Genomic DNA, 26,925 nt, shown 5'->3' with positions numbered 1-26,925 from the left:
GTTGTATATAAAAATGAGTTTCGTTCATTAGTGGGTTTACAGACCTCACAACACCTTTCCATCATGTGAGCTAGCGGTAAAAATGACAACATGACGTCGTCGCTTCTTAGCCTATGATCGCCGAACTGTAAAACAACTGCACTCATAGAGGCTACTACGTTTTCGTGAGTCAACATGACTCCTTTAGGTTGACCTGTGGTCCCGCTCGTGTAGCAGATCGTACACAAGTCTGATGGCTTTGGAGGCTGTAATTAAACACATAGGAATTTAGAACAAAGAAGTAGCGAATGTCTTATATACGTAAAGTAATAACTAGATATGGTGTTTCAAATATTAGGACACTTTTGTGTGTCCTAAAACAAAAATCCGATTTTAAACGAGGAGTGTATCTATTTTTCTTTTGGTGTCCATAATTATGAATTATGGAAACCAAAGTTATATTTAAAAAAGGGATAGAAAATTAATAGACTTCTAAATTCCTTTGTACATGCAAGAACACCTACAGAAAGACAACACTAAAAACTAAAAAGTATAGGCCACATAAATCTAAAATTCAATACAATGGCTGGTTCAAATCCAATCATGTCTCATACTCTTAGATCATAGCTGACTTTGGAAAGTCAGCTGATCGTAAAAAAGTAATCAGTCCGAATAAAGTGGACACTGGACAATAGTCTCTGACTTCTAAAGACTGACGACTGACTCTTGAACTGGAGTCAGGGAAAGTTGTGAAAGAGGAAAGCATTGTTCACTTCCAAGGAGAGAAACCATCTATTAGCATCATTAGAATGCTTCTGCGAGAAGAAATCTGTACAGAACTAGTTGTTAATATAATACCAATTTAAAAGTGTTTTAGTAGTTTTAATACACTCAATGATATAAAATTTATTATTATTATAATGTATATTATTAATACTATTATTCATTCGAAATGGCATTAAGGCCCAATTGCACCAATGATTTAAATTTTTCTTAAAGATAAGTAGAGCTTAGAATGAGATGTATTTATATTTACTTTAATATTCACCAATGAGGGAATTTGACTGATACAATTTTTCAATTTGAATTGTTTTTAATGATACTAACAATTTTAGTTCAATTTTTAATAACATTTATTTAATATTAATAGAAATCCAAGAGATTTGAAAGTTCTTTTAGCGATTTATAACATTCTCAAATGAATTACCCGTGCCCTTATTTTCTATGAAAACCACACAGCTTTTTTCATAGTCGCAGCAGTTGCTATAGCTATAATAAACTATTTTTTTAGTTGTGAAAATGTTTTGACACACGCTAAATGGACTTGATTTTTCCTATGTCTCGAAGTCTGTGGACTTTTCTGTATATAGAGAGAAAAAAGGACTAGAAAATAACTATACGTTTAATCAAATATCCAGCAAAATAGATATCGATTACCAATAACAGAAAACAACTGAAGAAAACTTCTGTTTCCTATATTAAGACGTACTCCAAAAGAGTTTTATGCTATCTCTGAAATCGGTATACAGTAGCACAGTCGAGTTAAGAAAAAAACTAAAAATATTTTCTTATTTTTTCTACTTACAACTTCTGGATTATTTGACTTTGAACCTAGCACTTCTACGTCGTGTAACTTCAGAATTTCTATTCCCATATTCTTAGCTCTCTGTCGCGTAGCTGGCCGAATGTCCTTAAAAACTATAAGTTTCTTTAAACACCTAGGCGATTTCTCCAATAGAGAATTACACTTGGCGTCATCCTCAACTAGGATAACTTGAATTTCCGCTGAAAAAAAAAGTACAATAATTAATATATGTTTGATAATAACTAGAAAGAAAGGAATAGTTTACCATGCTTGGTAATATAAGCACAGGCATCTGCTCCTAATGTGTCGTACAAAGGTACTATAACCATGCTATAGCAATAAGCTGCCTGTTCTATCAAGATCCATTCCGGACAGTTGATGGCGTATATTCCAATCATGGTGCCCGTGCCAGGTTTCAAGCCGACTTCGACCAATCCTGAGCCCAAGTTTCTGGCTCTGAGTAATGCCTCGTTGTAGGTGAGCCATTGGTAAGGTTTGGAGTATGATTCTCTCCATCCTAGACATGGTCCATTATCTAGTAAGAAAAGAAATTCGTATAAAATTTTTGATAAAATCAATTGTGTAAATCAAAAATATTAATAAGTATATTAGTAACACAGAGAAGAAACAGGGGAAAACATATGTGTAGGCTTAGAAGAAATTGGTTGAAGATGATCTCTGAAATACTTAGAAGAATAGATTAAATAAAATCAAGGAATCAGGATAAATGGTGTACTAGGTGCAGGGCCGGACTTAACGAAGTTGCCGCCCCAGGCTAAAAAATATTTGCCGCCCCTTAACATTTTCTTTAATTAAAAAAATTACGGATATAAAAAGCATTTATTTGAATACAGGACCAACAACAGAATAGACCGACAGAATAGATCAACACAGAACATAAAATAAATATTAAAATATTCATATAAAATGACAACAAACGAACAACAAAACTATAAGGTTTGCTTATATGCCTATAAAGTTTTCCTACGTACTTTTTTGTTCGCAAAATTATCAACTACTTCATCGTAATTGATAGTTTTTAAAAGGTCGGACTCAATATGTAAAACTGCCAAATGATTTAGACGTTTTGTTTCCATAGTGGACAGTAAAAAAGTTTAATACGTTTCAATGCAGAAAACGAGCGTTCAGCAGAACAGTTAGTAATAAAAGTACATGTGAAGATTCTTAGTGCTATGAAAGTATTTGGAAACAGGTCTTGAGCGTTTTTTTCATAAATTACTTTTTGTCATACGCTCCCAAAAACAGCTATTTTACGGACTCATTTCAGTCCGTAAAATGTTTCTTTTTCGGCCTAGGCCGTAAAGGTCGTCATGGCAACCTTTATGGACTAAAATGTCTAAATTCGTTATTTGGTTGTTTTATTTTGTCATTCGAAATTTGTCACAAAATCACATAAAATTATACATATATTTATAATTAAATTATTAAATACTAACAATATCAAAAGCTAAGTTATTTGTTTAAAGTAAGTACCTAGGTACCTTTAAAAGAGGCTTTTAAATTAAAAATATTCTTAAATTACAGTCACAAACAAGACATAATCATGTGGTACATTTTTGGCCTAAGACAAGCATATTTTCTATACAACTCAACTGGATTGACAACGTTCCCTTCGTTCACCACCGGAAACACTCTTTTTTGATATTAGTTTTTTGTATCCGCAAGGGTAACTAAAAGGCAGCTGTTGTCTTTTCTATGATGTCTTGCACTCGTAGAGAGTACAATTCTTCTCTTCTACATGCTCCACAAAGGCCAATGACAAGAGCTACCTAAAAATCAAATACAATGGAATAAGAAACCATCTATATATTTTAAAAATCATTATCGCAAACTTACCTTAGTAAGTAAATAAGTTTCATCACTAGCCGTGGCCCAAAAAATCACCGATCTTTTATGGACAAAACCTTAGACTTTTTAGGCTCGTAACCAACCGAATTCCTCTTCAAAAAGCAATAAGTTTTGGAAATTTGTCAATATAAATATCTTCTTTAACACTTAACACTGCTCTCAGCATGGAATATTTCGACCAAATTGACGATGGTTTGAATGTTTGTGACTGTAATTTAAGAATATTTTAATTTAAAAAGCCTCTTTAAATAGGTACCTAGGTACTTACTTTTTCGTGGAAATAATTTAGCAATACATCTTCATTTACAACGAATACGCCATTTTGTCTTTCCATTCATTAAAAACATCATATTCTTTCTGGTAAATGGCACGAGACTTCACAGGAAACAAATCCAACACGATTTCTTTGGCCTTATTAGCAATATGTTCGGGATTTTGGAACATTTTAAAATTGTTGATGAATTTGTGTGATTTTGTGACAAATTTCGAATGACATGTCAAAATGCGATGAAATAAACAAACTCGTTACTAAGATATGAATTTATAAGCCAACTTTTTTCAAACATTATAATTTCAAATATGGAAAATTTGCAAATATGCGTTCTAAAAAACTGTAAAAAGCGTATGACAAAAAATAGTGTATGTAACACGTACCTAAATTATGTTTTTTAGGACTCATCTACTATTTCGGACTCGGCTAACGCCTCGTCCGCAAACAGTAATGATTCGTCCTAAAAAACATCATTTTAGGTACTAGTTACATAAATAGCTATTAAGAAGCTCTCTAGCAGATGGTTTTGCTGACTTAATGCATTTTATAAATTCACGAAAATGTATTAATTCATTAGGCATTGACTCATCTAAATAATTTGGATAACAGGTTATTAAATGTCTGGACTTATCGGTAATGTCGTCAATACTTAAAGTAGATAAATCACTAAAGAAACCAAATTTGGTTGAAAAGTCATTGTAGGCACTTTTCCTGTAGGAAATTTCAAGGATTAATTTATCAATAATAACATTAAATACATTTATCATTTATCCTAAAATCGTCCCTAGCGTTAAATAGAGTTTCTTTATCACTGGTTTCATCAAATTGTCGTTTCCGTTTCACTTTTCTCTTTTTATCTGCCGCATATTCTTTCTCACCGAACAATTCTATGGTCCTTCTTTCATATTCCCCAAATGATTTGGTATTATCTAGATTTCTAATTTCGGAAAAATATTTTTCCAATGAGCTATATAAATCTGCAGCAAGTTGTAGATCAATATCCACCATTTGAAGCTTTTTATTGACCGCATCTAATCTATTTAAAACGTCTGTCCAAAATACCGCCATAAAACCCATTTCTAGGCTTTTGAATTGTTTAAGGAGACTAGAAGCATCTAATCGGGTTTCAGGCTTTTTGGTATCGTCTTCAGAAATTGACTCCAAAGTGGATTTTATTTCATTGGAAGACAAAAATAGTGATTGGCAAGCCTCATTTCGTGCAGACCAACGTGTTTTTGATAAATTTTTTAATGTTTTTGAATTTATTTTTTTATATTCGAGGTATTTATGTATTTATTAACTGGATGCATGGCACAATGCAGTAAAAAATAACCCAAGCGAATTATATATTTAAACAATAATAATAGTTAAGTAAATAAATATGTAATCGGCTAAGGCTATATTCGAAATATTTTATGAACAAATAAAAGTTAAAAAAAGATACATATTTTGGTATGCTCAAAATTTACCGCCCCTAAAAATCTGCCGCCCCAGGCCCCGGCCTAGTTGGCCTAGCCCTAAGTCCGGCACTGTGAATATAGTTAATTATAATAATCGAGAACAGAAGTTCACAGTTGTTTATAAGAAAACCTTTTTGTTATATAAATTCTGTATTTATTGTGTTTATTTTAAATAAACATTACTTCTTTTATTTATACTTTATTCGAGTTCCAAAAAACCATTTTCAAAAAAAATTATACAATTGACATAAATATAAGCTACTGAAAATATCATCAATATCATCTGCCATTAATATATCATGATAAACTAATTCGCTGACATAAGAGACCGCTAAAATTTTTATACATTTTTCGCTAAAAATAAAAATATACTACAAAGCCCACGGGTATTGGAAAAACAATTTTAAAAGCTTTGATATCTGTAATATATAATCCTCTGATATATATATATAATCCTCTTAATATTTTCACAAGCATATGTTTCAATCAGTCAATATTCTTTTTTTTTGTGATACCTTTTCATCACAGTCAGTTGGATACTTATTTAAAGTGTTTTTTTAAATAAATTATTAATAATTATCTCTTCTACCAGTAAAATCTATTAAATATATTATTGACACACTGTATTGTCTTTTTATAAACTTTAATATATTTCTATATCCCGATTGTAGCGTTGCAATTTCTTGATAAGCCCCGAGATAAGCTTACCATTGAAGCCACTAAAGTTTGTTTTTTCTTAAATATTTTTATATTTTATTTTTTTCATTATAAAATAATTGAAGTTTCAATAATTCTCCAAGGGTGCTTTCAAAACAAGTACTGAAAATGGACAACAGAAATATTTATATTGAAGCAAAAAGCTTCTGGATTGGATATCCAGGCAAGAGATTTTTTATTTGCTATTTTTTTATAGAAGACTGCTCAACCAGTAAAAGATATATTAATGTCTATTGTCTAATATAACATTAATGTGTATATTATGTGTATTTTTGGTGAGAAACTAATTACAGGAATTTTTGTGAAAATAAAGTTGTTAAAACAAAAATAGAAAATCATGTCTGTTTTTCTATACAGTTTAAAGGCAAATAATATCTTAAGACACATATTTCAGTGGAATTTTAATTGAAAACAACTTCTCTTAATCAACAACCAAAAGCTTAAAGCAAAATATACTGACGATCAAAGAATCTAATAAAAATAAAATAAGAGAACATTAAAAACATAAAAACTACTCTTTAAGATTGGATACAAAAAATAAGGGGAGACAAAAGAATAATTAAATTAATAATAACATGACATACTTAAAATGTAAACAGGAAGTTGGTAGACAGGAAAGTAAACCAAGCAATCCAAGATCTAAATTTAAAATTCTATTATTTTCAAACAAAAATGAGGAATTTTAATTTCGTATTCCTTTTTGATTATTTAATGTGCTTTATTTCCGATAGTGAGTGATATTGAATGTTGAATTACATTAACTGCTAAAAACTTTAAAAACACCGACTGAAGTTATATTTACTGGAAAACAAAACAAGCTGTCATTATAGTTTACGAATATATGCCACCAAACGATTCTTTTTCAATTATTAACAACGTTGTTTATTTCTAGTAAAAGCATTCTATCGAAAACTAAGAACAAACATTAAAGCTCAGAAAATAGATGAACTAAAAATTAATAGAAACTCTAAATCATAAAACACATTAACTATTTATAAAAAAAACGCAAAAAGTATATTTTTCACAGGTTTGTTTACATATCGATTCTTGCTCAATCATTGAAGTAAAGTGACATGCCAGTTAGATAAACTGGATTTTCCTTGATTTAAGAACAATCTTCGGATTGTCACGGGGTTTCTACCAGGACACTGTCTCCTCAACGAACACCTTAGTAGGCTGAAGCTGAGAAACAACGGCGAATGCAAATTCTGTGGAGAAAATGGGGAAACACCAGAACAGCTCATCACTGAGTGCGCCGAGACGGCAACCGTTTGTGCCGTAAAGTTTGGTACGGTAGATGTCGGAGATGTCAGCTACTGGTTTTTGTCAAAGCCCTGAGAATGCATGATGAGTTATAACTCGTTATAACTCAAAAGAGGGAACACAAAAGTTCTGCAAGGTTGCAGTGATTGTATTAATAAAAACATGTGTTAATTTAAGATCCCATAAAATAATATTTATAGTCTTTTCAAAATAAACTATAAATTGACTTTATCCGGTTTCAAAGCAAATCATAAGATAATTCCATCTAAAATTAGGCAGCAAATAAGTAAACATCTATAAAATAAAGTAAATGTGGTTGATAAAAAAGTAATTCGTGTAATATTGGTGCCATTTATTACATATCGGGTGCGTTTCAAAAGCAGTTCACAGCTGTAACTTTTTTTTAAGATAAAAAAACGAGACTTGGTATGTTAGTATATGACATAAATTAGGATAGATTGACGTATTCAATTATTTTTTATCACTTCCTGTTTCCTCGGAAATGAGTACAACTTTTGACTTTTAAATGGCACCCTCGCTATATTTCTACTTTATTCGATAGAAACTGACACTTTGAATAGAATTAGATATCATATGTCAACTTTTGACATTTTCGCATATGGTTAATTTTAAATTGTAACATGCGGTTCATAACGACAATTTGAATCGAAATACCAAGTGTGTGGTATCAAATTATTCGTAAAAAGATGCTTTTCCTAAATATGTTAATGAGCCACCCTTGTTCCTTTTGAATAAATGGAGATATTATTAAAAATACGATTTGGGCATCTGTTAACCGGCCAGAACAAGACACGAAAAGCATTAGACGATCAAATTTATTATTCCAAGGCTCCTTGATTAAAAATTAGTGTTTTTAACACAGCCATGGCACTCTAGACTGCAATTTAAAATAAAAAAAATATAGCCAAAATGTCTAAAGTTGACATATCGTCGGTGAAACAAACTGCTAACTCCATTATTACTAATTTTAGAGACGAGCAAAAAAACGTCCAAAAACAATATGTGCACATGTAGCAAGAAGTATATTCATGCGTTAATATGATAGATAGATAACAATAATATTCGTTGGGAACAGTAAAACTCAATATTTCGTTAAAAATTTAACTTAAAAATAATGTATATTATACGTATTATTTTTTAATTAACGTAAAAATGAAGTTAGCACGTTTTACTGACAATATGATATGTCATTCTATTCAGAGTGTCATTTTCTATGGAATAAAGTAAAAATATACCGAAGGTGCCATTTAAAAATCAAAAGTTGTAGTCATTTCCGGTGAAACAGGAAATGACCAAACACAATTGAATACATCAATCAATTTTAATTTATGTCATATACTAACCTACCAAATCTCGTTTTTTTTTATCTGAAAAAATAAAAAAGTTATAGGGGGTGAGACACACCCGGTATATTCAAAGTCACTTCCGAATTTCTGACAGTGTCATTATTGGCATTTATTATCTGTCTTGGCACTTAATATGGATTTAGAAAAAAAATCTCGACGAAATAAATATGAATTATGGAACATTTTGGAACCAAGCTATGAATCAGACACTAACTACAAGCAACTACAAGTATTAAATGTTCGTATAGACATAAAAAATATGTTAAAAATAAAACTATTCTGAGGCGATAATAAAGTTAAAGTAGAATCTACGGTGAATATAGAAACAGAAATTGAAAATAAATAATATTTATAATAAAATCATAGAAAACTTTGATATATTAAAAAACTGAAAAATTTAACTAAGATATCTGTTCATGAACAAGTATCTGATCAAATGAGTATGAATTTTAACTACTTATTACTAAAACTTTGGTAATTTCAGATTATCTAACATCAAAATAAGACAAGCAGACTAAACTTTTTATTTTTAAGCAATTTGAATTTGTTTATTAAGTGTAGACAGGTAATTGCAATAGGCAATATACAAAATTACACTTTGAACTTAATTTTGATTTGGTATCAAAATCTGTTTAATGCAAAAACAAATGTCCCAATGTATTAAAACAAGTTGTTAACATTTCTGTAAATTTAAATCATTGTAATTATATAATTTAAGTAAAGTGGTTATAAGTTTTAAAATATTATTTATAATAATCCAAAAATTTGAATGGCTAGCTACATTTGTCGGATCTTTGCCAAATACAACAATTTATTGTCATTTAATGTGCCAAAGACAACAAATAATTCTCATTTAATGACTGAAATTGTGCATTACTTACTCTTTAAATGAGACATCAAATACACTTTTAGGACTATTCCGATTTAAATGAGATATGAATTAGAGTAAATTTTCAGCAAAAGTCAGAATGAACCAAACATTTATAAAATTATAAAAATATACGGAATACGGTATGTCCACATTAATGGACCCTAAAATATTAGTCCCATAACTTGGTAGTCCAAAAATGTATATAAATTGTCTCAGTGAGTACTGAAAAATGGGTTATAGAATAGCAACGACCAGCATGTAGAACAATAAACAAAGGCTGCAAGGCAATGACTCAAAAGATAAAACAAAATTATATGTCAAATTAAACAAAAGTAAAACTAAAACGTTTACGCCAAAAGAACAGATATATAGTAAAGAACAGATAGTAATATTGAAAAAAAACTTGTGTCTTTTAAGGGGATGAAATGAGGGGTAAATCTTATATACAAAAAAATTAATCTGTCCTAGGAGTATAAAATTTTGCCAGAGGTTAAATAGAGTAACTGAACAGTTGGAAGCAAATTTCGGAAATTCATCTCCTAAGTGAGTGAAACTGGGGTGGAATTTTGTGTAACCTTTTTTACAATTTGTCCTACGATTGTGAAATTTTATACAGAGATTCCTTAAGTGACGAAAGTGAGTATTCAGAAACGAATGTTGAACATTCATCCTATTAGAGGGTGATAATTTGTGCAAAGATTTGTTAATTTTTTTTTAAATATAAATTCGGCGTTTCTTATGTTACGTAAATGAACACTCAGAGACAATTTTTGGAAATTCGCCTTATAAGGGGATGAAATGACGGGTGAATATTCTGAAAAAATCTGTCCTACGAGTATCAAGAAAAAATCTTACATTAGGGAATTGTAAGACTTTCTTAAGAATCAAATGGTTCCATCATGTCTCAAACGTATCAATCCTTGAAAAAGCTAACTGCAACAGTATTGAAGTCATTATTACAAAATTCCGCTTAAGATGGGCTGGTCACGTATGCAGAATGCAAGAAAACCGCATACAAAATCTCTGCTTTACGGTGAGCTTGTAGACGGTAAAGACGGTCCTACACGATGCGTCCAACGTTCGAACGAACGTTCGAACCAACATTTGACACAGTTTTCGACAATATTACAATTGGCGAATGTGTCTCCTACACGATGCTTCGAACGTTCGTTCCAACGTTGGACGCAAACCTGGCGCTACATTTGTGACATTAACTCAGTGTCGTACGTACTCTTGGCTTGAGCAGATATGGATAATATATTAAGTGCTGGGATTGCCGCTGGTATGATAGTTTTAAGTTGCGCTTAACTGTTGCAACAGAAGCAAAAGAAAAAGAAGACGTACCGGGATTTTATTTCTTGTTATTTTTATGAATCTGTCTATAGCATCATAAGCAAACCAAGATGGTTGTATATATCTGTACTCCCAGATCCGATTGTATAAGAATCTATAACTTGTCTTCTCAACGTTCTATACGTTGCCATTACAGATTCTTTTTTTTTTCTTCAATTCTGCTACTGACAAGCCTATACTCATTTCCTGAGAAATTTCACGCCAAGAATCATTTAAGGCATTCCGGTTTTTATGCTCGGAATGCCTGGGATTTCATATAATAGGATATTTCTCGTAAATCGAAATAAATTCCATTATCATTTTATTATTCCACTCATGCCGTGCGTCCAACGTTTGAAGGTGTTCGCCACATCGTGTAGGACCGTCTTAAGAGGAGACCGGGCGGACAACTCAAAAGGTACAAGGATATTTTCCACAAAAACTTGAAGGGGATTAACATGGAGAATGAGTGGGAAGAAGCAGAATTGTAAACTCAGTTAACAGAGGCAACCAAAAAGCAAAGAGGCAACAAAATAAAGCAATGAGATTTTTGTCCGGAGTGCGGTAGACAGATAACATCACGTATCGGGCTTTTCAGTCATAGAAAAGCTCATGAAAGAAAACGCTTTGCGTGACCATCTTCTGATGCGTGTCAAATAGTTGTCAGCGAGTAATGGCAGTAGTAGTAGTAGTAGTAGTAGTAGTAAGACTTCCTGAAGTTTTACTTTATAGGTAAAATCAACACCAAATTCAATGGGGTAGTCGTCGAAACGACTGGTTTTATTCAGAGCAACCAGACTATTTTCAGCCAATCAAGCGTTGAGTTAATGCTTGGAAATGTCTTCTAAAGAATGCATGAATCTTTGTAGCACATCTGAAGGAAAACTGAATTTTTCATGTCTATATAATTACAATTCGTGTATAAATTATGTAGTTTAGGATATTTATACATTTTTTTATTTTTTTAGGATATTCAGTTATTAAGGATTGAAAACTAAACTTAGTAACGGTTAATCCAGAACTCTAACAATAATTAAAAATTAAATGATACCAGCAATTATTTAATAAAATATAATTAGACTAGCGACTTCGTTCGCGTCGAATTAATAATTTGTAATGGTGATGATAAAGCAAAGCAAGAATTTCCATTAACATACAAACTGGATAAAATTTTCTCACATTTATGTCAGCATGTGAAAAAACAATATGGCGATATTATTATATAACTTGGTAATATTTGAGGGGTAGTTTCATCACGTTGGAATTTGACTTTCGAAAAATCCGTTTGCCCAAAATAATCATTTTATGTCAAGCAGTTTAAGCAGAATCGTGGTTAAGAAATTACTCAACTTTTTGGAACACTCTGTATGATTTTTAAAAAAATTCAAAATATGTAAAAAAAAACAAATAAATTATGCTTGTCCAAGCGTTTTCCCGAAAGACTAACCGTTTTTTAAATAACAAATATTGTAATATTTGAGGGGCGTTTTCACCCTCTTGGAATTTGAGATTCGAGAAACCCCTTCTTATCGAACTTCTACACCTCACAGTCAATCCGTTTACCAAAAATCAGCTTTTTACGTCAAGCGCTTTAAGTAGGATCGTGATTAATCAATGATCAGATTTTTCGAAACGCCCTGTATACATTTTTAAAAAATCTTAAAATATGTAAAAAAAACAAAATAAAATATACGTGTTTAAGCGTTTTTTCGGAAACTTGACCGTTTTTTAAATAAAAAATATTGTAATATTTGAGGGGTGGTTTCACCCTCTTGGAACTTCGAAAAATTCCCACTTATCGAACCTCTACACCCTAGAATCACCCTGTATGCCAAAATTGAGCTTCTTACATTGAGTGGTTTGAGCAGGATCGTGATTAATCAGTATGTCAGTCACTTAAGGATTTTATATATTAGTATAGATTTGTTTACAAAACTGTTTTGTTTACAAAAAAAAAAGATAAATCAACAAAATATTGAAAGAGAAACGACTTATACAGATTAATTTAAAAGCTGTATATGCATAAACACTTGTAACACTAAGTAAACTTTACACTTAGTAGTAAAGTTTATTAGCATTAAAGACTAAGAAGTAAGTTTAAAGACTTTTCATCACCGAGTACTTTATCTAGAAACAGTAATAAATAATGCAAGAATATAGCTTAATTTTACTCACTGGATACTTTGGATCCTCGTCTGAAACTTTCGTACAAAGTCCTCGCGTCTGGATGTAAATAACTGACGAATTTCCCTTCTTTGGCGTCCTTGTAAAACCTGGAAACTCTTATCACATCTGGACCCTGAAACAAAGAGGTACATTTTTAATTCGTTTCAATTTCTCCAGCGTTTCGTCAAATTGCTTTTAAAATATAAAAACGACGCAGCCTGGCCTTTTCATAAATTTACAGTACCTATTTATATTGTTGCACGTTCCAAGCTTTCAGGACTTCAACAGTTATTCAGTTATTATACAAGTTAATTTAAACTGCGTTATTAGCAATTTAAGTAAATTAACGTTACTGTAGCATTAAAAATTAATTTATTACGTTCTAATATTTTTTTATTAGATATACAGGGTGTCAAAAGTAGTGTTATAAATACATCCGTGGGCGACACCAAAAAATAAATCACTTAAATTAACTAAATATATATATGGTTTCTTGCAGAAGCTTTTATCCATTACCAAAAAAAGATACAGGGTCAAGATTAAATGATCAAAGAATGTTTAGAGGGAGTTAATAACTTGACTTACAGATCTATGGTGCGTATCGGATGTTTGAGTTAATAAATAGTTATAACTTATCATATCTCAGGGCTTTTACAATTATATATTTTTATGAGAATTTCCAATAACTACCAGCTCTCCAACATTTATTCACAACGTAAAATAAAACAACGAATTATTGAGTCTACCCCACGTCTACCCTACATCATAGTTTTACATTTTTTAAATAAAATTAGAACGACACTGATAAACCGGAATTTAAGTCGGCCATATTTGAGGCCCATCGCGGTGTACCTAAGATTTTTGATATGCTCCTTCCTTAGTCTTCTTATTCAAAGTCCTAGAACCGTCCGCGTTATAACCTGAACATCTAACTTGATCTAATTGAGAATCCAAAAAAGGTCCAAAAACAGTTCTCATCGAACCCGAACACAAATTTTCTTCTGCGCATGCGTATCACCGTTCTAGGACGGTTCGAGAAAAAACCCGAACAAAGCTTTAATTGTGTTTTTTAGACATTGTGAATGATCGTAAACTAAAAAGTATAAAGTGTAATTGAAACGACTAATTTATTCCACTGATTGGGAGGTTCTGAATGAAGCTTTAGAGTAAAAGGTACTTACTAAGAAATCTTTTTTATCCTATTGGAAAAAATTTTGCAAAAATAAAAATATATTTAACAAAATCCAAAACCCATTTTTGGATGTCATCTGTCTGAATTATATTTCCTGTCGCCGAACACACGATACATGAATATATTTTTGAGTACCATAAAAATATTTTTATGTATTTTTAACAGCATCAAACGTATCAATGAAAGTAATAAAAGTGCACTTGATGTAGTTTTATTATATTAATGTGAATAGCATTTTTGGCTCAGAATTATTTCATAAATGATGAAATTGTTTTTGATTTGAGACATGATTAATTTGCATATTTACTACTCAAATAGCTGACACATGAAAAATAAGTAAGCTTAATATGTTGACAACATTCACCTTATAGTATATTACTTATTTATTAAAAAATACAGGGTGGCGCATCTCATTCGCCTCGGTTGATTTGGAAACGGAAATATGATATTATAACAGGGTGAGTTTTCTACGATGTTCTCTATGGGCATCTCGGAAACTACTGGAGATAGAGGGTCGGTTAAATGGGGAAAGAATTGCAGTTTTGTGAGATCATAAATATGCGCCTTTCAAATTTTTGAAAAAGTTCATGGCTTACTAGATATTTCGAAAAAAACAAATTTTGGCTATTTTAAAAATTGTCCCTAATTCCATTATAATCTATTTTAGACTAATAATACTAATAATACTTTACGACTAATTATAGCATATATCGCTGAAAAGCTTAAAAAATGGCGCTTTTTATGAAGTCATGGCCAACTATGGCTTCCATTTAAAAAAACATATGTTTGTGTCATATGTCAAAAACGACAGGCATTAGAAAAAATCGGAGAGCACAATCTCATTAGGGATGTGATTACCTACAACTTTTATCTGAAAACTTTTTGTCTAAAATAGATTATAATGGAATTATGGACAATTTTTAAAACAGCCAAAATTTGTTTTTTTCGAAATATCTAGTAAGCCATGAACTTTTTCGAAAATCTGAAAGGCGCATATTTCTGACCCCACAAAACGGCAATTCTTTGCCAATTTAACTGACTCTCTATCTCCAGTAGTTTCCGAGATACCCATAGAGAACATCCTAGGAAACTCACCCTGTATATTATGAAAGATGAAAAAAATATGAAAACGGAAAGATGTAGAAATCAAATATTTTAAAGGTATATGTGGGGAAGCAATGTGGCACAATTTAAAACTATTTTGAAATATATCGGGTGTTTCAGAACTAAGATCCATACCAAAGTTATATTTTTTCTTGTGGAATACCTGGTATTTTATTTCATTTTTGGATTCATGGGCCCAAAGAAAGGTATTTATTATAAGGGTTAAATATGTTTAAAATCTTTGGTTTTAAGATATTTAAAAATATTTGAATATGCATGCTAGAATAGAATAGATTATCAACACCCTGTACGTTACTTTTCATCACACTATTAATTCTTGTGCTGAGTTTAAAAGTAGAAAAATAAATTTGACTGATAAATTTTATTGCTTCCTTAAATTTATACAGAGGTACCAAAAATTGCTGTTTGTGATCTATTTTAAAAATTTATTTTACAAAAAAACTTTGTTACTTCAAATTCAACACCCTCTATTTAAAAAAAAATCGAGGCAGATTTAAATACTCTTTCAAATTATATTATCGTTTCCTATACCGATCTTGCTCAGATTTTGAATAAAAAGCGATTTTTCAATAGAATGGCAATCAAGATGGGTGGTGTCGCCATGGCAATTTTCTAGTGACAGTTATAGTAATATTTACTACTATCATAATAAAGTAGATACAAAAAATCCGTCATAAATATATTTCACTATGTTTAATGTTTTAGTGACAAAATAAAATTTAATAAGATCATAAGACATTTTGTATTCAATTGCTGTGTTTAGATTAAAATTTGACTAATTCCAAATTATTCGGTGAAATGCTCTAAATAAAATAATTTTAAAAGTCGTCGAACCTTCGGAGTAACACGTCGATACATTTTTAATAAATTTCAACATGATCAAGTGGACGTTCAATTAAACGAAGCTTTTAAAATACGTTTCGTACTTTGGACATTCTCCAAAATCGCGAAGAAAAATTGGATCTATTGAGATTCCACGTCTGCTCGATAATGAATATTGATTGGCTCATGTTATTCATTAAGTAGAAAGATTGAGTATTGATTACCGATGTTAGCCATTAAGCTGAAATATATTTTATTGAAATCACTTTGAAATTAACTTATAAACCGCTTTGAAATTTGACTAACTGTTATGATACTAATTAAATAATTGACGACAGACTTGTTGTAAAACTACATCTAATGGAAAAAGCTAAAGATGTAGTTTAAGTTTATTTATTTTTAAAATATGAAAGATAAAAATCTCTGTATTAAAACATTTGATAATTACTCCGAACCAATGGGCACTTGTATCCTACAGGCACTGTATCCTACAGGCAGAAATCTACGCTATCGAGAGATGCGTACAACTTATCTTAGATAGGAACTATCGGAAGCAAAGAAAACAAAGTCCTCCTACACTGGGTGCCTCCTGACCAAGGGATAGAAGGCAATGAAAAAGCAAATAATCTAGCTAGGAAAGGAGCGAACACTCCACTAACTGGACCAGAACCGTTCTGCTTTCCAAGTGGTAACCAACTCAAGGCGGAACTCAAGAACTTGGAAGATTCCATCCACAACCTGGAATGGAAATCTTGCAATGGTCTAAGACACTCGAAGAAGTTTCTGAGGGCTTATGATCAAGAAAAATCACAGATCTTCCTGGGTCTGAGTAAGAACAATCTTCGGATTGTCACGGGGTTTTTAACAGGACACTGTCCCCTCAATGAACATCTCAGTAGATTGAAACTAAGAAGAAACGGCGAATGCAGATTCTGTGGGGAAGATGGCGAAACACTCATCACTGAGTGCGCCTAGACGACAACCATTCGTGCCATGAATTTTGGTACGACTGATATTGGAGATGGAGAACTACCCTCTATAAAACCGTCCCAGATACTGGCTTTTGTCAAAGCCCTGGGACTGTATGATGAGTTATGATTCAAGAAAGGGGGACACAATGGATCTGTAAGGTCGAAGTGATTAACCCCCCTCCCACTCATTCTAAATTCTAAAAAAAAATTCTAAAACATTTGATAGAATGTCAAGAACGAAGTTTGATGTTTACTATAGGATTTTCACCACACTAATACTAACTTTTATATTCAATTGGTCTTTATTGCAATTTAATCTAAATCATTCTTTATTTATTATTGTTGGGCAGATAAAAATAAGTAAAAGATAAAATAGACGAACAAAGTTGGGATTACATCAAATCCGAATGAAATACTTATGCTGAAAATTGTGAATTGGTGTGCAAAAAGTTCTACCATAAAGGGAAAACTTAGATAGGCAATTCTTATAAGCAATAAATTTTAATAAATCAAGCTATATTACAATTGTTTAGGAGACGCATTTATAAGGAAACCAAATGTATCCCAGGAAATTATGCCAAGAATAATAGCCGAAAATAGATGTGTTTCAAACCTTTGAAACTTCTAGAATCTAGCTTTAGAAGTTTCAAACACCAAATCTAGAAAAGAATCTACCAAAAAAACAAAAAAAAATTGGAGGAAAAGGAAAGACAACATCTGTAGATCGTAAGAACAAACGAAGAAATAAAGCAACTATATCGTGCACTGAGTATAATGGGAGTAGTAAGAGCACAAATATTGAGATGGTTAAAACATATTGAAAGAATGGCTGAAACAAGAGTTCCTAGAATGATAATTAGACGTAAAATAAGTGGAAAGAGAAGGAGGGGTAGATGGACAACCAGATGGAAAAGGGATGTTGAGGAGGAGTTGAGAAGGATAACAGTTAATGGGTGGAGAATTAAGGCGACAGATAGAAATAAATAAAAAAATACAGGGTGTCCCAGAAATAAGTGCTAGTATTTTAAGTGGTGGTATATCTCGATAAAAGAAACATATTTTCTCTTTATCGTTTTTCAAATAAGTCCAAAATAACGGAGTTATTTTACTTTGAAAATTTCCAAAAAAAAATATTTTTTGCTAAAATTTTGAGAACCGCTGGATCTTTTTTTGGATTTTTTTTGTAAATTTAATCTAATACCTATGTTGGCATACTATCAAGAAATTATGTTTTTTTGACTAAAAACTAAAAAAAAATTCCAAAAAATTCCGAATTTTCGAAAAAAAATTTTACCGAAAAAAATCTCACAGTCGTGTTTCTGGGGTTGAACTATACTACCAGTTAAAATACTTGCACTTATTTCTGGGACACCCTGTATGAGTAATCAAGACATGAGCCTTTTAGGCCGTTGTATATATCGCAATAAGTCCCTAAGTATTATCATGAAATGATGAATTCTGTCCAGTATGGGGATACAAGACAGTGACAGTTGCCATTAATTGGATGTCATCTGTTGAAATCCTCTCTAACACGTTAAATATACTTTACCTAAAGCTTTTGATATTTTTGCAACACACATAATGTTTGCCACACTACTTTTTATTATTAGAATAAAATAATCCCACGAATGTTTCAAATCAAATGTCAAACACACGCAACAAGGTCAAAATTGCACGTTACCTTTTAAAACTCAATTACAATTCAAAACTATGTTGATTTAAAACTTACTTTGTTATTATAAACATCAGATTGATAGTTGAGGTTAATGGGGGTTGTTATAGGCGGGACACTTTTGCAGCAACTCATATTTGCAGCACTTTTCAATAATCCTTTTCTTCAGAGTCTCTCTGATTAACTTATTTACACCAAATCATAACTTTTTAAACACAAACTCGGCAGTTTTTAACATTTTTATTCGCGAAAAAAAACCTTTTTAAATGTCTTCAAATCGCAGTTTTTCCGGTGATTCACTCGATGTCAATAAGTCTGCTTGGCTATGGTTCAAAAACAGGTCCACTTTATATAATAGTCTTGAAATTTATTAGCTAACCACAAGCGCGAAACTCTAATTTTAATCGCAAAATTTCATCGCTTCTCGAGAAAAAATTGAGAAAATGTCGCACGCCTCTCGTCGCTGTAATGAACGTTTATTGAATAATTTTTTTTGAAAGGTATATGGCTTTATTTTGGAGTTGTTTTTGGCACTGGAGCTGTTTTTTAATTTGAAATTAAAGTGCATTATCTTACGCAATTTGTTTATGTTTAAATTAATAGGTCGATTTCTCCAGGTAGAAAGGTCAAATAATTAAGAAATAAGATTATTTAGGGATATACTCCTTCCTACTTCCTATATACACTGACCAGTACTATCAGCTGAACAAAAGAATACGAACTTCCACTAGCCAAAGTCTTTATAGACTTTGAAGTCTTTCGACTTGATCTATCCTAAGGCAATAATAGAAGTCCTAGCGAAACAAGGTTTTGACAGATCTTATATAGAAACTCTTGCCAATATATACAAAGAAACCATAGGGCTATCAAAAAGAAACTCTTCCGTCAACTGGACTGAACCAACAAAGGACTAAAAGCCATCTAAGATTCACTGATGACATAGTCTTAATTGCCAGTAGTCCGGATGAACTATAAGCACGAATTAACTAATAAACAACACTTGAAATAGTAGGTAGAATATATTATATTTGGGACAACTAATACACAGAAATTAAGAGAAGAATTAAGTTAGCGTGGAGTAGATGGAAGAAACTCAATCATATTCAAATCTAGAATGCCACTTTATCTAAAGAAGAAAACATTCGACCAATGTGTACTACCAGTCATGACCTATGCATACGAAACTTGGACACTTAAAACGGACATTATAAGTAAACTACATGTATACAACGCTCAATGGAACGAAATGTACTCGAAATACCCAAGAAAGACCGTAAAAGAATAGAGTGGATACTACAAAAGACCCAGGTAATAGATGTCATCAACAGAATCAAAACCCTCAAGTGGCAATGGGCAGGACACCTGGCAAGAAGGACGGACAACAGATGGACCACAAAAATTGCATCATGGTACCCTGGAGGAATTAAGAGACCCAAAAAATGACCAAACCTGAGATAGGACGATGGTATTAGGAAATTAGCAGGGATAATATGTCTAATAAAATTGGACAGGGAAGAAGAATAATTAGGGAACTGAACTTTCTTCTTTGGAGCGATAGAATATCAAGAAGAACGAAACAGATGATGTACAACTCTATCTTTGAATCTGTTTGTACCTACTAATCAGAGACGTGGGAACTCACAAGGAGAAACCAAGATAGATTACTTCCACTTGAAATGCTAGTAAATGTTACTATCTTGGATACCATAGAATCCAAGCGATTGCTATGGTTTGCCCACCTCCAAAGAATGGAAGATTTAAAAATACCCAAGAGAGTATGGGACTGGATCCCAATAGAGAGAAGAAAACGTGGAAGACCAGCAAGAACGTGGCAGGATGATGTACAGGGTAGGTCAAATTCGACGCTTTTAAATTGAAACACCCTTTTCTATTGGAGATAGACAAAAACTAATATCGGTGTCTGAGCTCAATTTTTGTCAAAAACATGATGGTGAAAACCGCATATCGATATCTGTTACAGTTTCGGAGTTACGGGGTGTTTTTAAAAAATATGCATTTTTAACAAATCGCTGTAACTTTTTTGCTATGGAAAATTTTGTATTTTTATGAAAACATTTCCAAAGCACCTTTTTACGTAGAATTTAATGGTTTAAGTATAATTTTTTTTAAATTAATAATTTACGAATTATCATCAGAAAATTTTATTTTTTATATGGACACCCAGTGTATTTTTAATTTATTGAAAAGAATTTAAAATTACCTTTCCAAAAATATAACACACTTGATATTTTGCTCGATTCTTCTTCGAGATATAGAGTATATAAAAATTCGCCCGCTTTAAATAAGTAGGCTTTGAACGGCACCGGCTGTAATGCAAAAAAATTATAGCTGTGAGCATCAATTAAAACGAAAATAATATTTGCTATGTGAGATGCAGAATTTTATAACAATTTAAAATATATTTAACCAACATCAACACATTTAAACTATATCTAATAACAATAAAAATAAATAGCAAACCAAGACATGAGATTTTGCTACAGGTGTTCGACATATCGACCGTCTTCTGTTATGGACAGACGGGGCAGTTTTTGATCATTTCTCGCGGAATTCATTAACTCAGTAGGGGTGAAAGATACCCTCTCATAACTGCTAAGCATTTCTAATTCTTGTCTAGATTATACGGAAGAATAAGGAACCTTTATTCTTCCGCAAATATATCCATAGGATTAGATCCATGGGCACTAAGTCAGGCGGCCTCGACGGCCAACGGCTGGGATCTTGGTTAGCTATTCAATTATTCTTGAAATTGGCTGCAAAAATTTGCTGATAACTTCAGCGTTCAGAGGCGGTGCGTCGTCTTGCTGGAAAAAATATGCTTTCGAGTTCCATTAAGGGCATATCAATAAGGGGTCCAAAGCCTACTAGTTAAAAGTGGCGAACTTTTAAAAATTCTGTATTTCGAAGGGGATTATAACAAAATATCAAGTGTGCTATATTTTTGGAAAGGTAATTTTAAATTCTTTTCAGTTAATTAAAAATATAGAGGGTGTCCCAAATAAAAAATCAATTTTTCTGTTGATAACTCTTAAATTATTAATTTTAAAAAAATTATACTTAAACTATTAAGTCCTACGTAAATAGGTGCTTTGGAAATGTTTTCATAGAAATACAAAATTTTCCATAGCAAAAAAGTTACAGCGATTTGTTAAAAATGCACATTTTTGAAAAACACCCCGTAACTCCGAAACGGTAACAGATATTGATGTGCGGTTTTCACCATCATATTTTTGATGAAAATTGAGCTCCAGACACCGATATTAGTTTTCGTCTATCTCCTATAGAAAAGGGTGTTTCCATTTAAAAGCGTCGAATTTGACCCACCCTGTACAAGAAGCCATGCTTGAAAGACACCTGAGAAATGGTGACTGGTGGGACCGGAATTTATGGAATTTATATTTAGCAGGGATAACTTGGTCCCGCATGGGCCAAATTATAAAGAGAGTATCTAAATATGTGAAGGAGGCTACAGCATAATTGGAAATGGCTAATAAATGGTTGGAAGTGGCATTGGGTAGCACACTTGGCAAGAAGGATAGACAACAAATGGACCACAAAAATTACAGCATGGTACAGACTATGATATTTGGCAAATTCGCAGGGATAATTTGGACCTGCATAGTCAACGATACAAAAAAATTGGTCCAATTAAAAACATATTATCTAAATATATGAAAAAGGCTACACCATAATTGGAAATGGTTGAATGAAATGGTGATGATATACCTCAAATGACAAATGGCAGATCACGTGAAGGTAACGAGAAGGTCTGTCGAAGGATGAACCACCAACATATCACGGTGGTTCGGTGGTATCACTTAGTATCACAGAGGTAAAAACATCAAAGAGTTGTTAAAATAAAAGGTGGGACTAGAATATCAAAAAAAAACAGCTAAACATTGAAACAAATATTTAACCTAACCAAATCAAAGTAACGATTTTTAGCTATTAAATATATGAAAAGTATTTAAATAGATTGTCTTTAAAATAAACATATTCAAGTTCTCTTTAAAACCTGTTGAAAAACATGATCATTTAACTGTCGAAAATTGCGTAAAGTAAGGTAATTTCACTACAGATTTATACATTAAATAACCATTCGTCTTAATGAAACAAGTTTTCGATAAATGCCAAAAACAACATTGCACGGTTCTCGATGTTATTCAATTAGTTTACTTAAAAAACAAAACCGAACGATAACGATCCAAAACACTGTTAAAACCACTATAACCGAAGACACTGCAGATTGTTTTCTTTGGCGGAATTTTCGCGAAAATTTTACGATGCAACTTTAGAAAAATAAAATTCGGTGTTAGAGCGCGAACTGGTCGCGAAACAGTCCGTTAAATTTTCGTCTATATCGTCCCACCTCGCTTTATAAATATAAATTTAATTTTGGGACTACACCATAAAGTACTTGAAGCGGTGACTTGCGTCTACACAATGTGGCCGTGTTATAAACAAATGGACTGTTTTCATAGTCGCATGACTGTTTAAATAAACAGATATATGGATTTTTGAGTAATCGAGAATTTTTATAGTTTCCTCACAATAACGAAAAAGGGGATTTTACAGAAAATTAATTTCCATTCTACACTCAGATGCAAAAATAAAGAATAAATTTTTGATCAAATTTAAAGTGTTATATTATTTTTATTTTTAGCCCTAATTTTTTAGCAAGTATGTATAAAATTCTTCTTCTTCTTATCACGCCCTCTCCTGCCGAAGGTTGGCGATCCAAATGGCAATTGTGGCTCTGGAACCTGCAGCCCGGAAGATTTCCGCAGACGAGCGTTCAAACCATCTCCTCAAATCTTTTAGCCATGAGTTCTGGCGTCTTCCTACTGATCTTTTCCCTTGCACTTTGCCCTTTATTATGAGGCGCAGTATTTCGTATCTACCACCTCTCATCACATGACCCAGGTATTGCATTTTTCTTTCCTTGATGGTGTTCAGTATCTCTTTTTGTTTCTGCATGCGCTGGAGTACTTCATTGTTGGTGATCCTTTGTACCCATGAGATTCGCAGCATCCGTGTGTATATATACATTTCGAAGGCTTCTATTCTCTTCTCGGTCTGTGAATCCAGTGTCCAGCTCTCACATCCATAGAGTAACACAGAGGAGACGTAGCATCTGGCCATTTGAGTTCTGAGATCCGCACTGAGGTCTCGCCTTGTAAAAAATGATTTCATTCTCACGAAGATTTTTCTCGCTTGCCCAATTCTTGAAAATATTTCTCTTTTCGGCTCGCACTGACTATTGATGTTAGCTCCTAAATACTTTATTGAGGTCACTTGTTCGATTGTTTGTCCCTTGACACGCAGGTGTGCATTTATTGGAGTCTTAAGAAAAGACCAATAGTTTGGTCTTGGAGACATTGAGATGCAGTCCAAACATCTCACTATAGTGGACTACGGAATTTATGATGCTTTGCAGTTCTTGTACGTTGGCTATTATAACCGTATCATCGTATATCTGATATTGTTTATTGGGATTCCATTGAACTTGATTCCGCCCTGGATTCGATCCAGTGCTTCTCTAAATATAGTCTCCGAGTACAGGTTAAACAGGAGCGGAGACAAGACGCAACCCTGCCGAACACCCCGTCTGATTTGTATATCTTCCGATGTTGACTGCTTCATCTCAACTACCGTCATCCAACTCCAGGGTCCAACTCAACTATAAAATTAGATCAACTTTAATTCATAAACTCAATCCTAAATAAATTCCAAGAACATCATAAAAATGAATTGAAAGAAAGTCGCCATTTATATGAAATGATGTCCCCAACAGCAGGAACATATATGACGGGCAACAGCAGGAACATATATGACGGTGAGTGTAGATATGGTTGAAAAGGCTTTAATTGCAATGAAAAACGGAAAGCCTAGTGGTCCTTAAGGAATACCATCGGAACTTCTGAAATGTGGACAGAAAGCTTTGAAAGAAATTCTCGCTCGTATTTTCACTACATATATTAACGGGGAGCCCATACCTGATTCATGAAAAACGTCATGGATAACTCCGATTTGCAAAAAAGGAAGGAAAGATATTTGCACTAACTAGAGATGCATAGCTGTGTCTGACACTCTTAGCAGACTGTTATTAATTATATTATTACTTAACGACCAAATTCATCCCCTGTTTGTGGACCTTAGTAAGGCTTATGATACGGTACCAATTATGAAATTATGGGAAGTTCTGGAAAAAAGCCCAATAAATATAACACTAATAAAAGCGGTATAGCAACTTTACTGCAGTTGTTCCGCAAGAATTAAAATAGGCCCAACTCTATCTGAATTATTCCCAATATCAAAAGGTCTAAAACAGGGTTGTTGTCTGTCCCCAACTTTATTTAAAATCTACCTATCAGAAGCTCTTAAGCACTTGCGCAAGAAGTGCTCTCAGATGGGAATACCTATTAATGACACCTTTCTCTGTATACTCTGCATTTTGCCGATGACCGCCGATGATAGTAATGGCCCAAGACAAAGAAGACCTACAATACATGACCAGAAAACTGATAGAGAAGACAAGATATATGTGTGTCGGTGGCGAGTTGGAAGACCTACTGTTAAGTAACAATATAAAAATTGAAGCTTGCGAAGAATATATGTATTTAGGGGTAAAAATCGCAAGCAAAGGGAGATGCGAAAAGGAAATCGAAGAACGGATTGGTAAAGGCAGAAAGGTGATATAGGAGCGCTGAACTCGGTACTTTGGTCTAGGGATATCTCGGATCACAAAAAAAACTGATTTATAACGCGATTCTGAAAAGCGTAATGTTATATGGCTCTGAGGTAGGACAGTTAAGCGAAAAACATAAAAAGAAGTTGTTATCGACCGGAATGGACTTCTGGCGAAGATCAGCCCGAATCACCCGTTTAGACAGAATTAGAAATGAGGGAATACGCGAAAAAATAAAGGTGGGGGGTAACATTGTACAAGATATACAAGAAAAACAACTGCAGTGGTACGGCCATGTACAACGAATGGCTGACGATAGAATACCAAAGCAAGTGTTGCAGTGGACCCCTACATGTAAACAGACTGCAGACAGACGTAAACGAGGCCGACCTAAACTCTCCTGGAACTGCCCATCATGTTCGAGGTTTGGGAAATGCTTGGTAGGAGGGTTAGAGATCGTGAAGCGGTACCAGCTTCATTAAATGAACTTCGCTTGGTTCTTAAAGAAGAATGGGAAAGTATAACGCAATATGATATATGCAGTCTCAATGACAGTATGAACGGACGTACACACTACACAGGCAGTTATAGTAGCCAAGGTAGGCATACAAAGTATTAGGGTATTTTTTACAATTTTTTTTTTTCTGTTTGTATACTTGAGTATTACAGATGTTTTCTTAGTAATATTGTTAGTTCTATTATCGTTATTAATGTTTATTAAAACCAGGACTGTGTGTGTCGTAGTCTTACACGGTTGTTTTTTAATTTAGTATAGAGTATCCAATGCAGCGTAGTATGATGTTACGACAATAGTCACCAAAATCAGCTCGTCATATTAAAAAATTACATAAAATATGGGTCGATTTTGACATAATTGGGGACGGGCTACAGGATGACGCCCTCGAGGTTGCGAAGTGATGTCTCTAAATGGACGAAATCATCAGGATTTGTCTTAATTATGAGCCGATTGAAACCAAACTCGGCACGTGCATAGAGGTACCCGAATGAAGTCCTCAAACGGACAGGCGGACAGACGGAAGTACTAAATTTCCTATATCTTATTAATTAAAGATCAATTATTATAGAACGATGCTATATTAATGTAACAGACTAGAAAGTCAATTATAGCAAAGTTGAAAGAGTATATGGCTGCAATATGGCAGAAAAGATAGATAAATAATTCGTTGCACATGTTTTTGATAAAAATTATTGCATATATATTAGTAATTTAAAATAAATCAAGCATGTGTTAAATTACAAACAATTAGATGTTTGTAGTAGTATCCAAATTAATAAAGCTGTAACATTTAACGATAATATAAAATTTGTAGAAAAAAAAATTGTCGCCGGGAGGCACGTATAGTTGCCCATACTAAAATATGTTAATAATCAATTATCTCAAAAACTGCGACTTTGACTGATTTTGATGTTATTATAAATTTTGTTGCAAATATTATTCCTAATCTTAAACTGAAAACGGCGTTTCGCTAGCTACTGTAATTTTGGAGTTACGGTTTTTTAAAATTTTTAACCCCCTCCCATACCCCCTTACGA

General features: G+C 32.8%; 1 protein-coding gene across 7 annotated transcripts in view; it reads right to left on the bottom strand.

Annotated features, from left to right (window-relative positions):
- LOC115883060 (long-chain-fatty-acid--CoA ligase 6) overlaps positions 1–26,925 on the bottom strand; it is a 97,838-nt gene that overhangs the window by 10,541 nt on the left and 60,372 nt on the right. For 6 of the 7 annotated variants that reach the window (XM_030901337.1, XM_030901341.1, XM_030901339.1 and 3 more), the window contains exons 3-6: positions 12,890–13,013; positions 1,830–2,099; positions 1,565–1,764; positions 45–245 (exon numbers count right to left, since the gene is read on the bottom strand). In XM_030901337.1, coding sequence (XP_030757197.1) covers positions 45–245; positions 1,565–1,764; positions 1,830–2,099; positions 12,890–13,013 — 795 coding nt within the window. Of the gene's footprint in view, positions 1–44; positions 246–1,564; positions 1,765–1,829; positions 2,100–12,889; positions 13,014–18,719; positions 19,126–22,859; positions 23,017–26,925 lie in introns of those variants that run through there. The other variant, XM_030901344.1, reaches the window with a different exon arrangement.

Source organism: Sitophilus oryzae, unplaced genomic scaffold, assembly GCF_002938485.1.
Source record: "Sitophilus oryzae breed Bouriz unplaced genomic scaffold, Soryzae_2.0 scaffold_1802_pilon_pilon, whole genome shotgun sequence".
Lineage (NCBI taxonomy): Eukaryota > Metazoa > Arthropoda > Insecta > Coleoptera > Curculionidae > Sitophilus > Sitophilus oryzae.
This window is presented reverse-complemented; position numbering and strand designations above follow the sequence as displayed.